The following is a 19,726-nucleotide window of genomic DNA, read 5'->3' as shown; positions in this document are numbered from 1 at the left end:
ATCTCAGATCACATGTAATTGTTGGCCGAGGCGAAGCCGAGGTCAACAAACATGTGATCTGAGGCTTTCTTATTTACTTCCCGAGGAGTGTATACTATTTTTCTCCTCGACGGAGGCGGGAAGCGGCAACTTCGTTTTGCACAGCGGGACGAAAGTTGACGCTTTCCGCCCGGAGGTGAGAAAAAATTTTAATAAAATTATTAAATTTGAATTTCGAAATTTCGCGCCAAGATGACGCTACTTGCTGTATTCAACGGGGGCCAGAGCCATTGTCCAAAAGATATTCGTTCGATGCGAAATCTCCGAGATGCGACAAGTTGTCGAGTAAACAATCTCGTCGAAAAGAACTATCTATGACTAAACCAAAAGTTTAAAACTTCAAATCTGTAACAGTATAAATTTACGAAACAGAAAATTATCGAAAGAAAATTGTAAAATATAAATCACATCGAAATATGATTTATATAAAATAATTAGTAATAGAATAATAAATACTTGAATTGAAATAAATGAAAACAATCATTGTCATCGAAACATAGAGTATATATAAAGTTTTATTATCTAAAGATCGATTAAGTTCTACATTACCAACTTCCGTGGACAGTCAATAACACCAAAAACTATAATACCGACGACAGTTAATTGTACTCTTTATTGTTAGCAAAAAACGAAATCTGTTTTGAAAACAGATTGCTGTAATTAAAAAATAACTAATTAATTAAACTTGTAAATTAATTGTGTAAGTTTATTTTACATTTATAATTTAAAGATTAACCCTGGTACACTGTAAATAAATTTTTTTTTTGTTTTTTTTTTAGTTGCGATTTCATGTGTTTTAAAATAATATCATATATGAAACTAATTGATTTGTTTAAATAATGAAAAAATTTAATTAGATTTATGGAGAAAATAATTTTTATTATAACAATTTCTATCGCATAAGAAATGATCAATACAAAATTCTGTAGATATTTTTTATTCTCAATAAATCAGATACATAAAAAAATTGAACATTAAAAATTATTATAAAAATGCTTTTAAGTTAACATTTTTCAAGACCAAATGAATTCGTTCTTATAATTAAACATAATTAAAAAATGTAAATTAAATATTAAATTTGAAAACATAGTTAGTTGACTTTAAATAAAAGTAAGTTTAAGCAAGCGGAAAAAATCCTCGCTGGAAGACAGCTGGCTCATCACAAAATGGACAGTGTACATCGATATCTTCATTAACAGCAGCTGCTGCTCTTTCTTCAGAGCAAGGTACACACATTTTTATGTGCATGCACGGAAAACAAACAATTTTTACTGAGTTAATATTACATAATTCACATGTCATTAATGGAATATTGATTTGTGGATCAACTCTGAAGTTCCCTTGACGAAGCTCTGACGGCAAGTTACAAAAAGGACACAAGAGAGGTCTGTGATTTATTCTTGCTTGCTCCTGAGTGTTATTGGCACACTCAGTGCACATTTGTATGTGAAGACATGGTAAGCAGACAACAGTAACAGGATCATCATAGCAGATTGTACATATCATTTCAATAGCTTCAACCATAGGTTCTACTGTAAATATAAGGATAAAAGTAATTAGTGACTTGATAAATTTAATGCTTACATGTGAAATTTTTAATTCTTACCATTATTTGTTTCATTAACAAGCAGTTGCTGTTCTATTAAAAATTCAGCATTGTGAAGTAAATTGTTAAAATATTCTGTTTGGATTGGCATTACAGCGTTTAAAAATTCCAAAGGTGAAATTCTATTATCATTAACAGCACTCCACTGTTTCCGCAATAAAAGTCGTTGGACACAAAGCGCGCTGATACCAGGAAATTTAATGGTAGCACATGGTTGGCGTACAATTTTGATTACGTCTAATGCTGCTGCATTTATAAATTGGACATAACTTCCTGAAAAATTAAAACCACATACTTTAATATTTATTCTAAATTAGACACATGTAAATTCAACTTTAATTAGTTTTACATACTTAAAAAACTCCAGATTGTTGGGTTTCGATTTCTCAGTCGATATTGTAACTCGCGAGTGAATAAAACGGAAATGTTGTTGACTCCTTTTAGGCTTTGAAATAATGACAGTCTATTTGGGGTGACACCGTCAATCCATTCAGTTTGCAAGTAATTAATAAACGGTTGTAACTGGTGAAGCCAATTCGGTGGAAGAGATTGAGTCAAACTCGTCAATGCTGCAGAAGTATGATTCTCTGGCAAAAGAATAAGTCCCATACATTTTTTTAGAAACTCTTGAACTTCAATGGCATTAGTGTCAAGTTCCAGATTCAAAGCTTTTTGAAAAATAATCTATAAAAATTAAAAAAAAAAATCTCGTAAAATAACAATACTTATGAATGTAAAATTATGAAATATAATATATCTAAGTTTACGTACACGACAATAACTATGATAAGTTCCCAGAATTACGCTATTAGGAAATTCATGCTCAAAGTACAGCTTCAAATCAAAATCAGTAAAGATCGTAAGTGGCGCATTTCTAATATATTGATGATGTATAATATTCAAAACAGCGGCACACACTGCTGGAGTCCTTCGAGACCATAATATGGTAACAATTGGAAATACCTAATAAAAATTACACATAATCCATTTTTAATTTAGGCAGACAACAATTTAAAATAAAGATTCTCCAATGAAAATTAGATGTTTTGATAGTTCAAGCAACAAAAAAATATGTATAATATATATAATATAGAGGTAAATAATTTATATTAATAAAGAGATGAAATCAAATGAAGAAAAGAAGTAGTAATTTGTAGAAATAAGACACGTCATATTTATACATACATGACCATTCACTTCTGCTAAGATGTAAGTGAGTAACTGAGCATTGTTAAATTCCGGCACAACTGAAGCTGTTGAGCTTGTATGAATGACAGTGAAATTTATTGACTGAATGAAATCAGGATCTCCGATAATTAATGCATCATTACCTACGTAGTTTAACTGAATTGAATTCATATTTGTGTATCTTTTTAATGAACCAAACGCTGCACTGTACATAACATTTATCAAATCCGAATATGATTGGGGATCAGGTAGATCCATTCTGTCACGAGCATTTGACATCAGTCTACACACCATTCGGTATGTTTGCTTTCCATCTCGATTAGGATGACTACAATCATATTTAAAATCAGAAAATATAGCTTACGTATATCAATAATTTTTTTTATTTCTAACTTACTGTTCCAAAACAGTATTATAAACTGTTTTTAATGGCAGGAATGAAGCCTGAGCACCACGAATAAGGTCTCGCTGGAATTGCAGGCGATCTTCTTCATCTTCATCACGGCCGTGGCAATGTGCTCTGGTGAGGATGATTGGGTGGTCTAAAAATTTTGTACCCCGAGCTCGACATCGTTGAGTTACAATTGCTCGACATCTTAAGTATCTGCAAAAATATTTCAATAATTTAGTAAATTTTTTTTTTTTCAGCTTTAATTAAATTCGTACAAGATAATAATTGAATTAATGTTTTTATTTTTATTTATTTTTTGGAATTAAATCAAAGAGTATTACCTTAAATCGTCGACCACTCTTTCGACGAAATACGAGAAGCCACCTTCTCTAATTACATTTGACATTTTTTTAATTTGTGTTACTTTGAAGTAACTATGATAAAATTAAAAATTTCTGAGTTTTCAATTATTATATAATTTTTGAATATTAAAAGATTCAGTAGTTATTACTATTCAAACAAAAGGGTTATTACTATTATTGAAAATCGAACCGATCTTAGTGACGCCTCACAATAAAAGAACGCTCTGAGCTAATTTTCAAAATGGTGAATTAAAAAACAATTGACAATCGTTAACCCCCCTATATTATTATAGAAGAATCAAATTTAAAAAATTTGCATTTTCGATATATCGATTGAACGAATCTCGATTCTATTGTTGGAAAGACAGGAAATTTCAATGGTTTGAGTGCTTCTGTAGCGGCTAGATAGAAATTACGAGATTTCAGTGTCAATGAATGAAGTACTGAAGACGTTCCTCATATATTTTATATATTTTAATTTTAAACAAGTTAAAGTTATTTTTATATAAAATTTTAGGTATATTTATTGTGGCTGAAGTATCCATGTGATTTTAAATACTCTACAATGTTCCAATTCGGACCTATTAATCATCAATCATCACCTCCTATATTTGACGATGGTTATTGTTACGTACGTTCTTCCTCATCTGATGGCCTCGTGTAAGCTTTGATTTTGATTTTATTATTAGTGATGTATTTATGAATTGCATTATAGTTATTGTAGGTTATATAAATAAATTATTTATGTCATGATCAACTTAATTTATTCAATGATTATATACATATATATATTTGTATAGGTATGTTAAGTGCCACGAAAAAAAGAAGAGTAATTGTCGAGCTCGAGGATCCACAAACGGAGGACCAGTTACATTAACTAAAGGTCACAATCATGTCAGAAATTATGATACTCAGTTTATTTACAATTTCATGTTTGAGCTCTATAGAACTGTGTCTACGAGCCTTCGTAATTTACGTTTAATTTACGATGATGTAAGCGTGAGGTATGTGAAGAAAATTATTGTGATAATTTTTTACCTTTGTGTATAGATTTATTTACGTTCCCAACAAAGAATTTTATAGTAGTCTACTCAATCAAATTTGGGACTACCCTTTATTTTTAAACTTAATTACAACATTATAGAAAATTTTATGTGAATATATATATATATATCTGATAATAATAATATCTGATTTTATAATGACTACAAACTTATAACAATTAGTTGTTTTACCTTTACATTTTAAGCCCAATATTTTTACGATTGCAATTTTGATTAATTATTGAATCAATATAAAAGTATGAAAGTGTTTGAGTGATTTTAATTTAAAAAAAATAACTACTAATTTAAATTAATTCAAAATAAAAGACTAAAATTTATATTTTAAAATAAATATTTTTTCAACTAATTTTTGTCTTCTGCACAATAAATACTTTGTATAATTGTTAAACCTAAGTTATTTTTTATGTTTTATTTATAGACATGCTCGTGCATCTATATTGGTACCATTTGTTGTAATCGTAAAAACAATGCGAAGCTGGCGCAAAAACAATTGTCCTCCATCTCCAAAGTCGCTTGAAGAATATGTTTTACTATTAAATTCGGCTCGCTGGAAAAATTTTTTTATACCCAACGGCAGCAATATTACTGTTACTCATGTACATGGAACAGACGGATCACAAGCAGTTGTCTTTGTGGACTCTAATCTACTGCTTAATTTTCAAACTGTAGATCTTTATGTAGATGCCACATATAAAGTATGTCCACGTGAGCCAAGTAAAAAAATTTATCAATTTTTCACTATAATGGCCTCTCTTAACGATACGGTAAATGAGTATGATTATATATTTGTATTACGTGAGTGCAATTAATCTCCAGACATTTTTATTTGATTTATATTTTAAAGGTGCTTCCAGTAGCTTGGAGTTTTATGTCAAATAAAAGTAAACCTTGTTATGCTGCAGTAATTAACCATTTCGTTCAGTTAACACCACATTTACGGGTATTATCGATAACGTCTGACTTTGAAATCGGACTTTTAAAAGTATTTAGGGATTTTTACCCTAATGCCATTAGTCATGGTTGCTACTTTCATTATGTTCAGGTAATAATTTATCATATGATATGATCATTACCAGCATTATTACTATTATAATTTTTGTTTTTACGTCAATAATGTTAATTATTCTAATTATTATTGATATTCTTGTTGTTGTTAAATAATAACAGTAATGATAATACATAAATTAAAGTATATATACAAAATCATTAGTTAAAATTAATCATAAAAATTTCTGTTAATATTTATAAATTATGTTACCGTGGTATTGAAGATCATTTTTTTCACGTGTATGATAAAATTTCAGGCACTGATGAAGAAAGCGAAAAAAATTGGATTGCTAGAAAAATTGAGGGAATGGGAAGATGGAAAAGAATATTTTAGAAAGCTGATTGGTTTAGCTTTTCTTCCTGCAAACCAAATTCAACAAGCATTCGATTATTTAAACGATCTGTACGCTGTGTTCCTCCCACACTTTCAAACATTTTTGACTTATTATAAATCCTATTGGATAAATAATATTAAACCTGAAAACTTCACTATTTATAATATTTTAAATAGGACTAATAACTTTGTAGAATCATATAATCGACGTTTAAAAGATAAATTCGGAATTCATCCTCGTATATGGCAATTTACAGGTACGTTATGAACCGATTTTTTTTTTCCGCTATATATAGTTATAACAAATAAATATTCGTATTTCAGAATTGTTGATTAACCACTATACAATAACTAAAAATGAAGTCGAGTCATTGAAAATTTCTCAGCTAGTTCGACGCTCTCAACGACCGCATACTTTATTCAAAAATGATATAATTTTGAAAGCATGGGAATTATATAACTGCAATGCTCTTGATGTTGAACATTTTCTACAATGTATTAGTCATATAGTCCCTGTACTGGAAAATGGAAACTTAATCAATAGTGCTGCTGAAGTTAATAATTATATCAATATCCCGTTAAAAAAATTTAGTAAGTGGGTAAAAATTCATTCGTGACAATTAGTAAAAATATAGAAATAAAAGTATTTCAATTAATTGCACATTTGATTTGTAGTTGCAGTGAATGGAGAATCATATATTGCAATAAACGAAGATCAGCTTGAAAACGGTGGGGATTTGATAATTTATTCATTATAAAAATGTTAACATAAAAGCATTTTTATAATAATTTTTTAATGTTCAATTTTTTTATGTATCTGATTTATTGAGAATAAAAAATATCTACAGAATTTTGTATTGATCATTTCTTATGCGATAGAAATTGTTATAATAAAAATTATTTTCTCCATAAATCTAATTAAATTTTTTCATTATTTAAACAAATCAATTAGTTTCATATATGATATTATTTTAAAACACATGAAATCGCAACTAAAAAAAAAAACAAAAAAAAAATTTATTTACAGTGTACCAGGGTTAATCTTTAAATTATAAATGTAAAATAAACTTACACAATTAATTTACAAGTTTAATTAATTAGTTATTTTTTAATTACAGCAATCTGTTTTCAAAACAGATTTCGTTTTTTGCTAACAATAAAGAGTACAATTAACTGTCGTCGGTATTATAGTTTTTGGTGTTATTGACTGTCCACGGAAGTTGGTAATGTAGAACTTAATCGATCTTTAGATAATAAAACTTTATATATACTCTATGTTTCGATGACAATGATTGTTTTCATTTATTTCAATTCAAGTATTTATTATTCTATTACTAATTATTTTATATAAATCATATTTCGATGTGATTTATATTTTACAATTTTCTTTCGATAATTTTCTGTTTCGTAAATTTATACTGTTACAGATTTGAAGTTTTAAACTTTTGGTTTAGTCATAGATAGTTCTTTTCGACGAGATTGTCTACTCGACAACTTGTCGCATCTCGGAGATTTCGCATCGAACGAATGTCTTTTGGACAATGGCTCTGGCCCCCTATTCAACGTTTAAATTTTTCTAAAGTGGGGACAATCGAATCGTTGCAAAATCGATTGCTTTGTATCAACTGGCGGCCCAATAGCGGCAGTCAGTATCATCGACAATGGTAGTAGTAGTCCAGATCCTTCAATACATTTAAATTGAAACACAGTGGGGCAGTTAATTCACGAAGTTATTCATTAAATTTATTGCTCATAGTGATTGTTTAATTATAATGTGCAGTGTTTGTTTAATTTAAATTGTGCAAAGTGTATGTGGTGTCGTTAAGGGTTGAGTGTTCATTGCTAGTGTAAAGTGTTGCGAATTGCTGATGCTAATAACTTCCAAGTTCCTGAGCAAAATCATCTGGCATCGTCTGGTGGGAAATAGCAGTTAAGTGACGTTTTTAACTTCCCGCTAAGAAAATCGACAATCTAATCAGCTCTAAAACTCAATAAAACACGTCGATTGCCGCCTCAACCATCAAAATCGGTTGATTCGTTCGTGAGATATCGCGGGAGAAAGAAATACCAAAAAACGGTTTTTTGCGAATATCTTTAAAACGACTCAACCAAACAGTTTCAAAATTTGATCAGCTCTAGAACTCAATGAAACACGTCGATTGCTGCCTCAACCATCAAAATCGGTCAATTCGTCCCTAGATATCGTGGGAGAAAGAAAAGTTAAAAACGGTTTTTTTCGAAAACAATGGGATACAAAAGTATTTTCGAGCCCGAAGAGCTCGGAAATATATCTACAACAATGTTTTCTAGCTCTTTGAGCTCAAGGAGCTCGAAAACAGTGGGAAGTTTTTGAGCTGGCCTGCAGGGTCAACCGATAGACAGATTTTTTTGTTAAATTTTTTCAAATTTCGAGTGTTGGTCGAAAAAAGTTAATGACTTTTTTTTTACGATGGAAACTATCAAAATTTTAATTTTCTTCATTTGTAGCCAATAATTATGTAAATTTAATTTTCTTTAATGTGAATTACTTGTAAAAAAATGTAACTCAATCAAATTTACTCAATATCCAGAAATTTTTTTTTTCACTTTTGTTGGGGCATACTCTATTTTGCCCGCAAAAATTAATTTTTTTCTTAATAGCCATTGAAAGTTTTTCTATCTAAATTTTACAAAGACATACTCGTCGTGTAATAGTAAAACTTGGGAAATATATGCACGGGAAAAAATGCTGGAGTAGAATTTACTACACCAAACTAGTAAAAATTTTACTACACTTTGTGGTCGCCGCAATGACAACTGTAGTAACAAAAGCCACAGTGTGCGTTATATTTTACTACTATGGGAGTTCTGCTTACTACTGTAATGTGGTAAAACTTTGTAGTTTCCACAACTACTCAATGTAGTATAAAATACTTATTTTGTGGTTTTGGGAACCACACAATTTTATATGAATTGGGATCTGTTACTATTTTTGGAGTATACAATACCAGATTACTTGTACAATCTACGCCAATGTGTGGTAAAATGATCGAAAGAAAAAAATAACAGCGCCACCTACAACTTTTTTACTCCATTCTGTGGGTATCCTCAACTTGTGTCAGTGTATTTAATATTATAAATAATATTATAAAACATTATAAATTATAATATATATAATTAAAAATATTTAGGGGAAGGGGGGGCAAAAGGGGGTAGGGTAGGCAAAACGGGGTACGTCTAAAATTTGATAAAAAAAAATTTTATATTTTAAATGGTTTTTAAACATTCCAAAATCACTTCTGTAAATATAATTAAGCGTTATTTTGAATTTTTTTTGATAAACTTTTTCAAAAATCAATTGTCAGTTGAAAAATATTAATGACGTTTGTTTTATGATAAAAACAATTAAAAATTTTTTTTCTTCTTTTGTATCCAATAAACATGTAAAATATAATTTTTCATCATGTAAATTACTTACAAAAAAATTCAACTCAATCAAATTCGTTTAAAATCCAGAAATTTTATTTTTTACCTTTTTTAGGGGGTACCCCATTTTGCCCGCAGAAATGAAAATTTTTTTTTCAACGGTAACTGAAAATTTCTTTTATTTACTTTGAATATCATTAAAAAAAAAAGATTTAGCGTATTTGAGTCCTCGAAAACTTGGTATTTCCTTAAGTACCCCCTTTTGCCCCTCCCTCCCCTATATATATAATTAAAAATCGAGGCGTGCAATTATAATATACACTAATGCAAAAAATTAAAGGAGCAGAAAAATTTTATAAATTTTTTAGTGATTTTTGGAAGGCTGTAACTTGGTGAAAAAAAATCGTATCGAAAATTGAAAAAAAGCATTTTATAGCTTGAAATCTCTAGTTTAGGTGTATTTTTTTCAAAATTTTTTAAAAGCTCCGATTATTGCGCAAACATGAGAAATACCGCGAGCCAAAAAATTTCTAAATTTTTTTTTTTTTTCCGAAGAGCCCACGGACCGCGGAAAAATTCTTTCAACTAAACGAATGCATACATCGTTTAGCAAATTTATTCAGCTTCAATTTGGTTTTTTTTTTAACCTCGTAGGACGATTTGTCGCAGAGATATCAGCCTTCAAACAGAAAATGATCCTTTTGGCTTTGATCTTCGATATTTCAGGTACCAATGATCGCACAGAAAGTTAAAGGGCGGCGTTGAAAACTTGAATAAATTCCCTACAAGTCCCTGTCATCATTTTTTAAAAAAAAAATTTTTTTTATTTTTAACATCCATTAGAAGAAAGTACAAAAAAATGACTTTTTTTGGTTTTTTAGTAAATCAACCGCTACTCTGCAAATATCGATAAAAAAAATAATGTTGCCAGGGACTTTTTTAGCTTGATGTACCTCCAAGACCCCTGTAAATTTTTAAATTGATCTATCGAACCGTTTTTTGGGAATCATCGATCAAAGTTTAGCTACACAATTAAAGGAGCAAGTTTTGTTCCTTTAATTGTGTAATCATAATCGAAATGAAAAAATTTTTTTTTTTCGACTTTTCTCAAATTTTTGCGTTGGTAACTCAGCAAATGCAAGGAAATGACAAAAAAAATAAAAAATTTCCAAAAAATGTCAAAAAAAATCGAAGAAAAAAAAAAATTGAAACTTGTTTTTTGTGTTCTAAATTTTTTGTTTGACATTTTTTGGAAATTTTTTATTTTTCTTGTCATTTCCTTGCATTTTCTGAGTTACCAACGCAAAAATTTGAGAAAAGTCGAAAAAAAAAAATTTTTTCATTTCGATTATGATTACACAATTAAAGGAACAAAACTTGCTCCTTTAATTGTGTAGCTAAACTTTGATCGATGATTCCCAAAAAACGGTTCGATAGATCAATTTAAAAATTTACAGGGGTCTTGGAGGTACATCAAGCTAAAAAAGTCCCTGGCAACATTATTTTTTTTATCGATATTTGCAGAGTAGCGGTTGATTTACTAAAAAACCAAAAAAAGTCATTTTTTTGTACTTTCTTCTAATGGATGTTAAAAATAAAAAAAATTTTTTTTTTAAAAAATGATGACAGGGACTTGTAGGGAATTTATTCAAGTTTTCAACGCCGCCCTTTAACTTTCTGTGCGATCATTGGTACCTGAAATATCGAAGATCAAAGCCAAAAGGATCATTTTCTGTTTGAAGGCTGATATCTCTGCGACAAATCGTCCTACGAGGTTAAAAAAAAAACCAAATTGAAGCTGAATAAATTTGCTAAACGATGTATGCATTCGTTTAGTTGAAAGAATTTTTCCGCGGTCCGTGGGCTCTTCGGAAAAAAAAAAAAAATTTAGAAATTTTTTGGCTCGCGGTATTTCTCATGTTTGCGCAATAATCGGAGCTTTTAAAAAATTTTGAAAAAAATACACCTAAACTAGAGATTTCAAGCTATAAAATGCTTTTTTTCAATTTTCGATACGATTTTTTTTCACCAAGTTACAGCCTTCCAAAAATCACTAAAAAATTTATAAAATTTTTCTGCTCCTTTAATTTTTTGCATTAGTGTATATAATTTAAAATAAATATATATATAAAAAATATAATACAAAAAAATTTGTTTTGTAAAACCTGTCATTCTTCTTTTTGCTTACCTCACCTACAACTTCTTCTATTAAATTTTATTTCTATGCTATTATCAGTGAATCGTGATTTTAATGCAATTTTTAAAATCATTGCTTATTGAGTATTTGTTATTTATTAGAATTATAACTTTTAAAACGATGTTTTTTATATTTTCTATTAATAAAAATTAATACTCAATTATTCTAAGTTTATGCTTATACGAGAATTTATAGATTACAAATATATTTTTAAAATTATCCTTATCAGATATTGATAAAAAGTAAGCTTTTGAAATTTGGGTCCTTATTATTTTAAGTTATTCATTAATAAATTCATTTTTATATCATTTTGATTTGATAAACTGTAAGTCCGAAGAATCTAAAATTAATTTTTATATTTTTAAACGTTTTCAAAATCATAAAAACTATAATGATCGTTAACTAACAGATATTTAATTGATACAGTACGAATAAAATATATTCTATTATGTTGTGGAGTAAAATGAACCACAGTGGTTATTTAATGCTAGTTCTCAGGACTACTTACTGTAGTAAATGGTACTACAGGTTGTGTACCACAGTGTACTAGTAACTGTTACTAAACGTGTAGTTATCCTATATATTACTAGTCAGTGTAGTAAATGGAACTCCATTTGTAGTAAATTTAACTACACATTTTTTTCCGTGTACAAATTTATTAAGCAATACTCCAAACATACATTACAATAATATCAATGTCAGTAGTTAATTTTAAAAAACAATGAAATTCGTAGTTAAGTCGTAATTTCGATTATTAATCTAGACTAAAAATAATAAAGATAATATTACAATTATTTACAATTATTTACAAATATATATTTGGTTTAAATATAAATGAACATAATTACTTTTGTATTAATTTTTGTAGAAATGAAGATAATGAGCCTCGTTTACGCTCACGCAAAGGGCGCAAGAACAACTTACGTCGTGATTAAACGGTGAATCCGACGACGGTGAAGTTGCTGGAAATAGCGAAGCTACTCTTTTAATGAATTCTGCATCAGCGCGACGCTTTATTGTAAAATTTGTCGTCTTCTTTGCTGATGGAGGACAGAAATTACCAGCAGTATTCTTCTTCGTTGACTCCATTTTGACGTTTGAAAAATTCGATATTCTGAAAAAAAAAAAAAAAAAAAAAAAATTATTCCTCATAATTTTTTCGAAGTTTTTTACCCGACCAAAAAAAAGTAACGAATTTTTGGAAAAAAAAAAGGCTTTTTTTAATAGCTATAACTTTTTTGAAATTCGAGTGATTGGGACGTTTTTTTTTTTAATTTTTATTTTTAAATTTACTTTTCAAAAAAAATACGAAAAAATTATTGCAACCTACTTATCGTCATTATTTTTTTTTTATCACAAAATAGTTTACAAAAATTACGGACCGGTGTTAGCGCACACAATATTTTCCGAGTGAAATTGAAAAACAAGAGTAATAATTCAAATTACGAATTCTATAATGGTATTTAAAATATCAACTTACCGTTTTGTCACTTGAAGATCTTGTAAAAATCAACTCCTTGGTTAATTTTTGATGTGAAAAAGTCAAAAAATTATCAAAATACGTAAGAATACTGTAGCAAAACACTGATGAGACGACACTTGGACGAAAATAAATTTGACTCGTATTCGGTTTATTACAAGTATTTGCGTTATGCACAATATCTAATTAATTATTGCACCAAAAAATTATAAGAGCAAGTTACTTTTGAACTCAAAGTTTCAGCTTCTTGGACAAACTCAAGAACGAGAATGACTACTAGGTGCAAGTTCAAAAATTATTACAATTCCGTAGAAGGGCAAAAGCCTTAGAATTTTGAAGTAGAGGGAGTAATTAGACAAAAAATGGAGGAGTAGACAAATTGAGGAAAGCCAATTGCTAATTTAAGAATAGAGAAGACCAATCAGGCGGACCCAGATTATGGGTATGACGTCGTACGGACTGGAAATTAGATAAGGGACAGGTCAGGTGCGAACGCAAGAGCCTTAGACAATAGCATCTTACTGACAAAAGGGACTTAAGTAGCAATCACTGGAAATAAAAACTATTTACCAATACTTAATTGATCATTAAAAGATCATTTAGAATGTTTGGAAAATCCAAAGCTTTAGACAAATTTGGGGTATGGTTTACTAAATAATAGCTATAATAAAATTAAACAAAGAAAAAAAATAAAAATAATTATCATTCAATATCTGCAACTGAACAACAATAACTGAGTAAATGGACTATAGGTCAATTGTTCTGTAGTCTATTATACTTGATGTGCTCTTTGCAAAGGGTCACCACAACAAATTTTTCGCAGTCTATATTACTTGTAAATAGTTTAAACAACTACCGGAACCAAGCCCTAGGTGTCAAGCCGACTTGTCCTGTAAACAGTTTATTTGACTAAATTTTTTCGTCTGAATATGCAAAAATAACACTGGTCATTATACTAAATACACGTGCCCTATGATAGCACATAGTTATATTACACACCATATAAATTATCTATACCGTCAAGTACTATTTAGAATTTTCTAGTATATCTTCACCTGCTCTAATGCATTGGACATTAGACCTGATGAACTTTGGTCGCCTAAGTAACGCCATTATTACCCCGTAAGTAATGTCTATCTCATTAAATGGCACTGCTACAAACATTATATTCATAAAGGCGCCTAAGTTCTGAGATTAAAAATTTCTTTAGATAAATAAGAAAGAAGACAGGTAGTAGAATCTTTCGACGAACCTCATTTATGCCGATTCTTGCAGACAAATGTTTAAATTAAATGTTCATGACAAATATTAGAGTATACACTAGGGTGTTTTATTTTTGAGGGAAGTTTTTTTTTGCTATCCTACCTGAAAAACTGATTATTTATAGAAAAAAAAATATTCCCGCATCAAAAAAATTCAATTCGATTAGGGGCTTAGAGCACCGAAAAACTCGATTTCCCATTTAAATAACATGGGAACTTTTTTTTCGGTTTCAGGGCTCCAAGAAACAAAAAATTTATGGATTAATTATTTAAACTTTTACACCGCCTTTTATGACAACACATACCCTTTAAAAAAATGTTAATTAACAACCGAATAACTTTTTGAAATATGGTGATGCAACTTTTATTACCGCGGAATCATATTCTTTGAAGTGTCTAGATGACACCAGAATGTTTTCAAATATTTTAATTGATATTTAATTGCAAAATAAAGTTATTTAAAAACTACGCTCACTAGAGTGGCGGCGCGCGCATGCCGAAACTGCCGCGCAAAAGCCGATTTTCAATGTCAAATTAAAATTATCTATGGGGGGGGGGGGGAGGGGCAAAACGGAGAAGGGTGGGCAACACGGGGTACCCTAAAAATTTTATGAAAAAAAAAAAAAATTTTTTTTTCGTCTAATTAGTATAAATCTGATATATTTGCGCACTTTTAGCCCTACGCATGACACCTGGGGCAAAATGGACCAGCCGAAAATCCTGAAAAAATGATTCTTTCAAATTTTTATCGTTAAATTTAAAAAAATTTGATATAATTCCGCATTCAATTCCGCATTTCGAGCTCGAAGTATTCACAACAATGTTTCCGACCTCAAGGAGGTCGGGAAGTTTTGGGGCTGGCCCGCAGGATCAACTGATAGACAGATTTTCTCCATATGTAAGTATATATCGACGAAAACATTAAAAAATCGTTCTGTAGGCTCATGCGATTTCATTCAAGCTCATGTCCTCCATGAAAATAATTTATAAAAAAAATCTATGTCAAAATATAAAAAATGTATTACAAATATGTAAAACATATATAAAATATATTTTAAATAGCTATCTTTTGGCCGATTTTCGTATAGATTTTATATATTTTAAATATATTAAAGATAGGGGAGGGGGGGGCAAAAGGGGGTACCTAAGGAAATAATAAGTTTTCGAGGACTAAAATACGCTAAATCTTTGTGTTTTTAGTGATATTTGAGGTAAATAGACAAAATTTTTAGCTGCCGTTAAAAAATAAAATTTTTATTTTTGGCGGGCAAAACGGGGTACCCTTAAAAAAAGTTGAAAAAAAAAAATTTCTGAAAATTGATCAAATTTTATTACTTGAATCATTTATATGTAATATACATAAAGAAAAATTACATTTCACATCATTGGTGGACACGAAGGCAATAAAAAAATTTTTGTGGGGCAGAGAGCCCTTCCTTCAAAAAATGATATTTTTTTTTTTTTTTTTTTTTAAATTGTTTTCATTATTAAGAATGTATTTCTTTCTCTTGACAACTATTTTTGGTTTTATAATACTCAAGAAAAATTTTTTCAAGTATAATATATCGTTTCCCCTCGATTAGCTTAATTACTAATTGCTATTTAATAAAAAAAAAACAATTCTGTATTTCTTATTTGTCATTATTTTGAACCCAAAAAACGTGTTTTTTGATTTTTTAGATTGCAGATTATTTTGCATTATTTAAAATATTTTATTAATAAAACAATAAAATATTATTTTCGAATATTTTTAGTGGCCAAATTTGCCCCAGCTATAACAAAGCAGCCGAAAAATGGATTAATGTATTATATTTTATTCAGTTTGACGATAAAAATATAAAAGAATCATTTTTTCAAAATTTTCGGCTGGTCCATTTTGCCCTAGGTGCTAGGGTAAGGCTAAAAATGCGGAATTCTATCAAATTTTTTTTAATTTAAGGATAAAAAAAATTTGATAGAATCATTTTTTCAGGATTTTCGGCTGGTCCATTTTGCCCCAGATGTCGTGCGTACGGCTAAAAGTGCGCAAATATATCGGATTTGTACTAATTAGACGAAAAAAAATAATTTTTTTTTTTCATAAAATGTTGAGGGTACCCCGTTTTGCCCACCCTACCCCGTTTTGCCCCCCCCCCCCCTTCCCCTATATCTTAGAATATATCAAAAATACATGTATAAAAATATACAAAAAAAATATTTACTTTTATATTTAAAATGTAAAAAAAATATTTTAGTAATATATTTTTAATCTAATTTCACCAACATATAGAAAACGAAATATAAAAAATTTATTTTTTTTCTATATTTTAACATATTCTTTTTTTTATAAATTTTTTTCATGGGGGGTAGTCTCAATATTCTGACTCAGAAATACTCTATTTTGTCCCGGTCCTCTAAGAGGTTAATTAACATTCAATACTTCTAAATAATTCAACCTTGTCGATAATTTTAAGTAGTCAGTCTAATGTGTGAAAATTCCCAATTCATTATCTCCATAGTCTAGACTCTAATGAGTATTTTTATACTTAACGGTAGTGACAAATGGGATTATTTTAAAAGACAAATTACCTGAAAATGTTCTGATACGATCATTACTAATAATAGTCTATTCGAGAAGATGAATACCTGCGAAAAATATTTACAAGTCTCCTAAAAATATAGTTGATGGCTTAAACAATCCGGAATGGCGTCTAGAAAAAGACGTTTTTTGTTTTTTTTTTTGGAAAAATAAAATTACAATTGTTATGAACAAAAAACCGTTAAAAAAATTAGCCGTCCAGCTTTTTTGGCAAAGTCTCAAAAAGTATAAGTGATAGCTCAAATATTGAAAAAAGTTCTGAAAGAGCAGAAAATTATGGTAAAAAAGTTCTCGACTCCTCGAATTGTAGCTCCAATATAGATAATTTTAATTTGACATTGAAAATCGGCTTTTGCGCGGCAGTTTCGAAATGCGCGCGCCGCCACTCTAGTGAGCGTAGTTTTTAAATAACTTTATTTTGCAATTAAATATCAATTAAAAAATTTGAAAACATTCTGGTGTCATCTAGACACTTCAAAGAATATGATTCCGCGGTAATTAAAGTTGCATCACCATTTTTCAAAAAGTTGTTCGATTGTTAATTAACATTTTTTTTAAAGGTATGTGTTGTCATAAAAGGCGGTGTAAAAGTTTAAATAATTTATCCATAAATTTTTTGTTTCTTGGAGCACTGAAACCGAAAAAAAAGTTCCCATGTTATTTAAATGGGAAATCGAATTTTTCGATGCTCTAAGCCCCTAATCGAATTGAATTTTTTTGATGCGGGAATATTTTTTTTTTCTATAAATAATCAGTTTTTCAGGTAGAATAGAAAAAAAAACTTTCCTTAAAAATAAAACACCCTAGTGTATACTCTAATATTTGTCATGAACATTTAATTTAAACATTTGTCTGCAAGAATCGGCATAAATGAGGATCGTCGAAAGATTCTACTACCTGTCTTCTTTCTTATTTATCCAAAGAAATTTTTAATCTCAGAACTTAGGCGCCTTTATGAATATAATGTTTGTAGCAGTGCCATTTAATGAGATAGACATTACTTACGGGGTAATAATGGCGTTACTTAGGCGACCAAAGTTCATCAGGTCTAATGTCCAATGCATTAGAGCAGGTGAAGATATACTAGAAAATTCTAAATAGTACTTGACGGTATAGATAATTTATATGGTGTGTAATATAACTATGTGCTATCATAAGGCACGTGTATTTAGTATAATGACCAGTGTTATTTTTGCACATTCAGACGAAAAAATTTAGTCAAATAAACTGTTTACAGGACAAGTCGGCTTGACACCTAGGGCTTGGTTCCGGTAGTTGTTTAAACTATTAACAAGTAATATAGACTGCGAAAAATTTGTTGTGGTTACCCTTTGCAAAGAGTACATCAAGTATAGACTACAGAACAATTGGCCAATAGTCCATTTACTCAGTTATTGTTGTTCAGTTGCAGATATTGAATGATAATTATTGTTATTTTTTGTCTTTGTTTAATTTTATTATAGCTATTATTTAGTAAACCATACCCCAAATTTGTCTAAAGCTTTGGATTTTCCAAACATTCTAAATGATCTTTTAATGTGTCTGGCGCTTCTTCATCTGTTTATAGCCATAAATATTATTCAGCTATATTGCACTTGTGAAATTGTTAAGTATTAGTAAATAGTTTCCATTTCCAGTGATTGCTACTTAAGTCCCTTTTGTCAGTAAGATGCTATTGTCTAAGGCTCTTGCGTTCGCACCTGACCTGTCCCTTATCTAATTTCCAGTCCGTACGACGTCATACCCATAATCTGGGTCCGCCTGATTGGTCTTCTCTATTCTTAAATTAGCAATTGGCTTTCCTCAATTTGTCTACTCCTCCATTTTTTGTCTAATTACTCCCTCTACTTCAAAATTCTAAGGCTTTTACCCTTCTACGGAATTGTAATAATTTTTGAACTTGCACCTAGTAGTCATTCTCGTTCTTGAGTTTGTCCAAGAAGCTGAAACTTTGAGTTCAAAAGTAACTTGCTCTTATAATTTTTTGGTGCAATAATTAATTAGATATTGTGCATAACGCAAATACTTGTAATAAACCGAATACGAGTCAAATTTATTTTCGTCCAAGTGTCGTCTCATCAGTGTTTTGCTACAGTATTCTTACGTATTTTGATAATTTTTTGACTTTTCCACATCAAAAATTAACCAAGGAGTTGATTTTTACAAGATCTTCAAGTGACAAAACGGTAAGTTGATATTTTAAATACCATTATAGAATTCGTAATTTGAATTATTACTCTTGTTTTTTAATTTCACTCGGAAAATATTGTGTGCGCTAACAACGGTCCGTAATTTTTGTAAACTATTTTGTGATAAAAAAAAAATAATGACGATAAGTAGGTTGCAATAATTTTTTCGTATTTTTTTTTGAAAAGTAAATTTAAAAATTAAAATTAAAAAAAAAAACGTCCCAATCACTCGAATTTCGACATAGTTATAGCTATTAAAAAAAGCCATTTTTTTTTTTTAAAATTCGTTACTTTTTTTTGGTTGGGTAAAAAACTTCGAAAAAATTATGAGGAATAATTTTTTTTTTTTTTTTTTTTTTTTCAGAATATCGAATTTTTCAAACGTCAAAATGGAGTCAACGAAGAAGAATACTGCTGGTAATTTCTGTCCTCCATCAGCAAAGAAGACGACAAATTTTACAATAAAGCGTCGCGCTGATGCAGAATTCATTAAAAGAGTAGCTTCGCTATTTCCAGCAACTTCACCTACGTCGGATTCACCGTTTAATCACGACGTAAGTTGTTCTTGCGCCCTTTGCGTGAGC

The 19,726-nt window shown here is 29.6% G+C and overlaps 2 protein-coding genes across 4 annotated transcripts; one reads left to right on the top strand and one right to left on the bottom strand.

Annotated features, from left to right (window-relative positions):
- Window positions 1-977: 977 nt before the first annotated feature.
- LOC130671076 (uncharacterized) lies at window positions 978-3,630 on the bottom strand. Its single transcript, XM_057474767.1, has 7 exons — window positions 3,566-3,630; window positions 3,231-3,437; window positions 2,831-3,161; window positions 2,417-2,608; window positions 1,999-2,329; window positions 1,646-1,918; window positions 978-1,571 (listed from the first exon to the last, which is right to left on the bottom strand). The coding sequence occupies exons 1-7, from the start codon at window positions 3,628-3,630 to the stop codon at window positions 1,156-1,158; spliced, it is 1,815 nt and encodes a 604-aa protein (XP_057330750.1). The 3' UTR covers window positions 978-1,155.
- A 165-nt stretch (window positions 3,631-3,795) lies between these two features.
- On the top strand, window positions 3,796-6,931 carry LOC130671115 (uncharacterized). 3 transcript variants are annotated; one of them, XM_057474824.1, is made up of 8 exons: window positions 3,796-4,026; window positions 4,104-4,246; window positions 4,387-4,590; window positions 5,069-5,414; window positions 5,495-5,692; window positions 5,955-6,288; window positions 6,356-6,626; window positions 6,707-6,931. In XM_057474824.1, the coding sequence occupies exons 1-8, from the start codon at window positions 4,018-4,020 to the stop codon at window positions 6,753-6,755; spliced, it is 1,554 nt and encodes a 517-aa protein (XP_057330807.1). In that variant the 5' UTR covers window positions 3,796-4,017; the 3' UTR covers window positions 6,756-6,931. The 3 variants fall into 3 exon arrangements, with proteins under 3 accessions (XP_057330807.1, XP_057330808.1, XP_057330806.1); XM_057474825.1 differs by having other exon boundaries at window positions 6,356-6,630; window positions 6,707-6,767; XM_057474823.1 differs by having other exon boundaries at window positions 3,797-4,026; window positions 6,356-6,622.
- Window positions 6,932-19,726: the final 12,795 nt, after the last annotated feature.

Source organism: Microplitis mediator, chromosome 7, assembly GCF_029852145.1.
Source record: "Microplitis mediator isolate UGA2020A chromosome 7, iyMicMedi2.1, whole genome shotgun sequence".
Lineage (NCBI taxonomy): Eukaryota > Metazoa > Arthropoda > Insecta > Hymenoptera > Braconidae > Microplitis > Microplitis mediator.
This window is presented reverse-complemented; position numbering and strand designations above follow the sequence as displayed.

What these genes read in the sequence shown, in the direction of transcription:
- LOC130671076 (XM_057474767.1), bottom strand. Translation starts at nt 3,630, where the DNA reads ATGTCAAATGTAATTAGAGAAGGTGGCTTCTCGTATTTCGTCGAAAGA. An exon ending in AGAGTGGTCGACGATTTAAG is followed by an intron (nt 3,438 to 3,565) that starts GTAATACTCTTT and finishes ATATTTTTGCAG; the next exon opens with ATACTTAAGATGTCGAGCAA. An exon ending in AACAATCTGGAGTTTTTTAA is followed by an intron (nt 1,919 to 1,998) that starts GTATGTAAAACT and finishes TTAATTTTTCAG; the next exon opens with GAAGTTATGTCCAATTTATA.
- LOC130671115 (XM_057474823.1), top strand. An exon ending in TCCTCATCTGATGGCCTCGT is followed by an intron (nt 4,247 to 4,386) that starts GTAAGCTTTGAT and finishes ATATTTGTATAG; the next exon opens with GTATGTTAAGTGCCACGAAA. An exon ending in GCTACTTTCATTATGTTCAG is followed by an intron (nt 5,693 to 5,954) that starts GTAATAATTTAT and finishes ATAAAATTTCAG; the next exon opens with GCACTGATGAAGAAAGCGAA.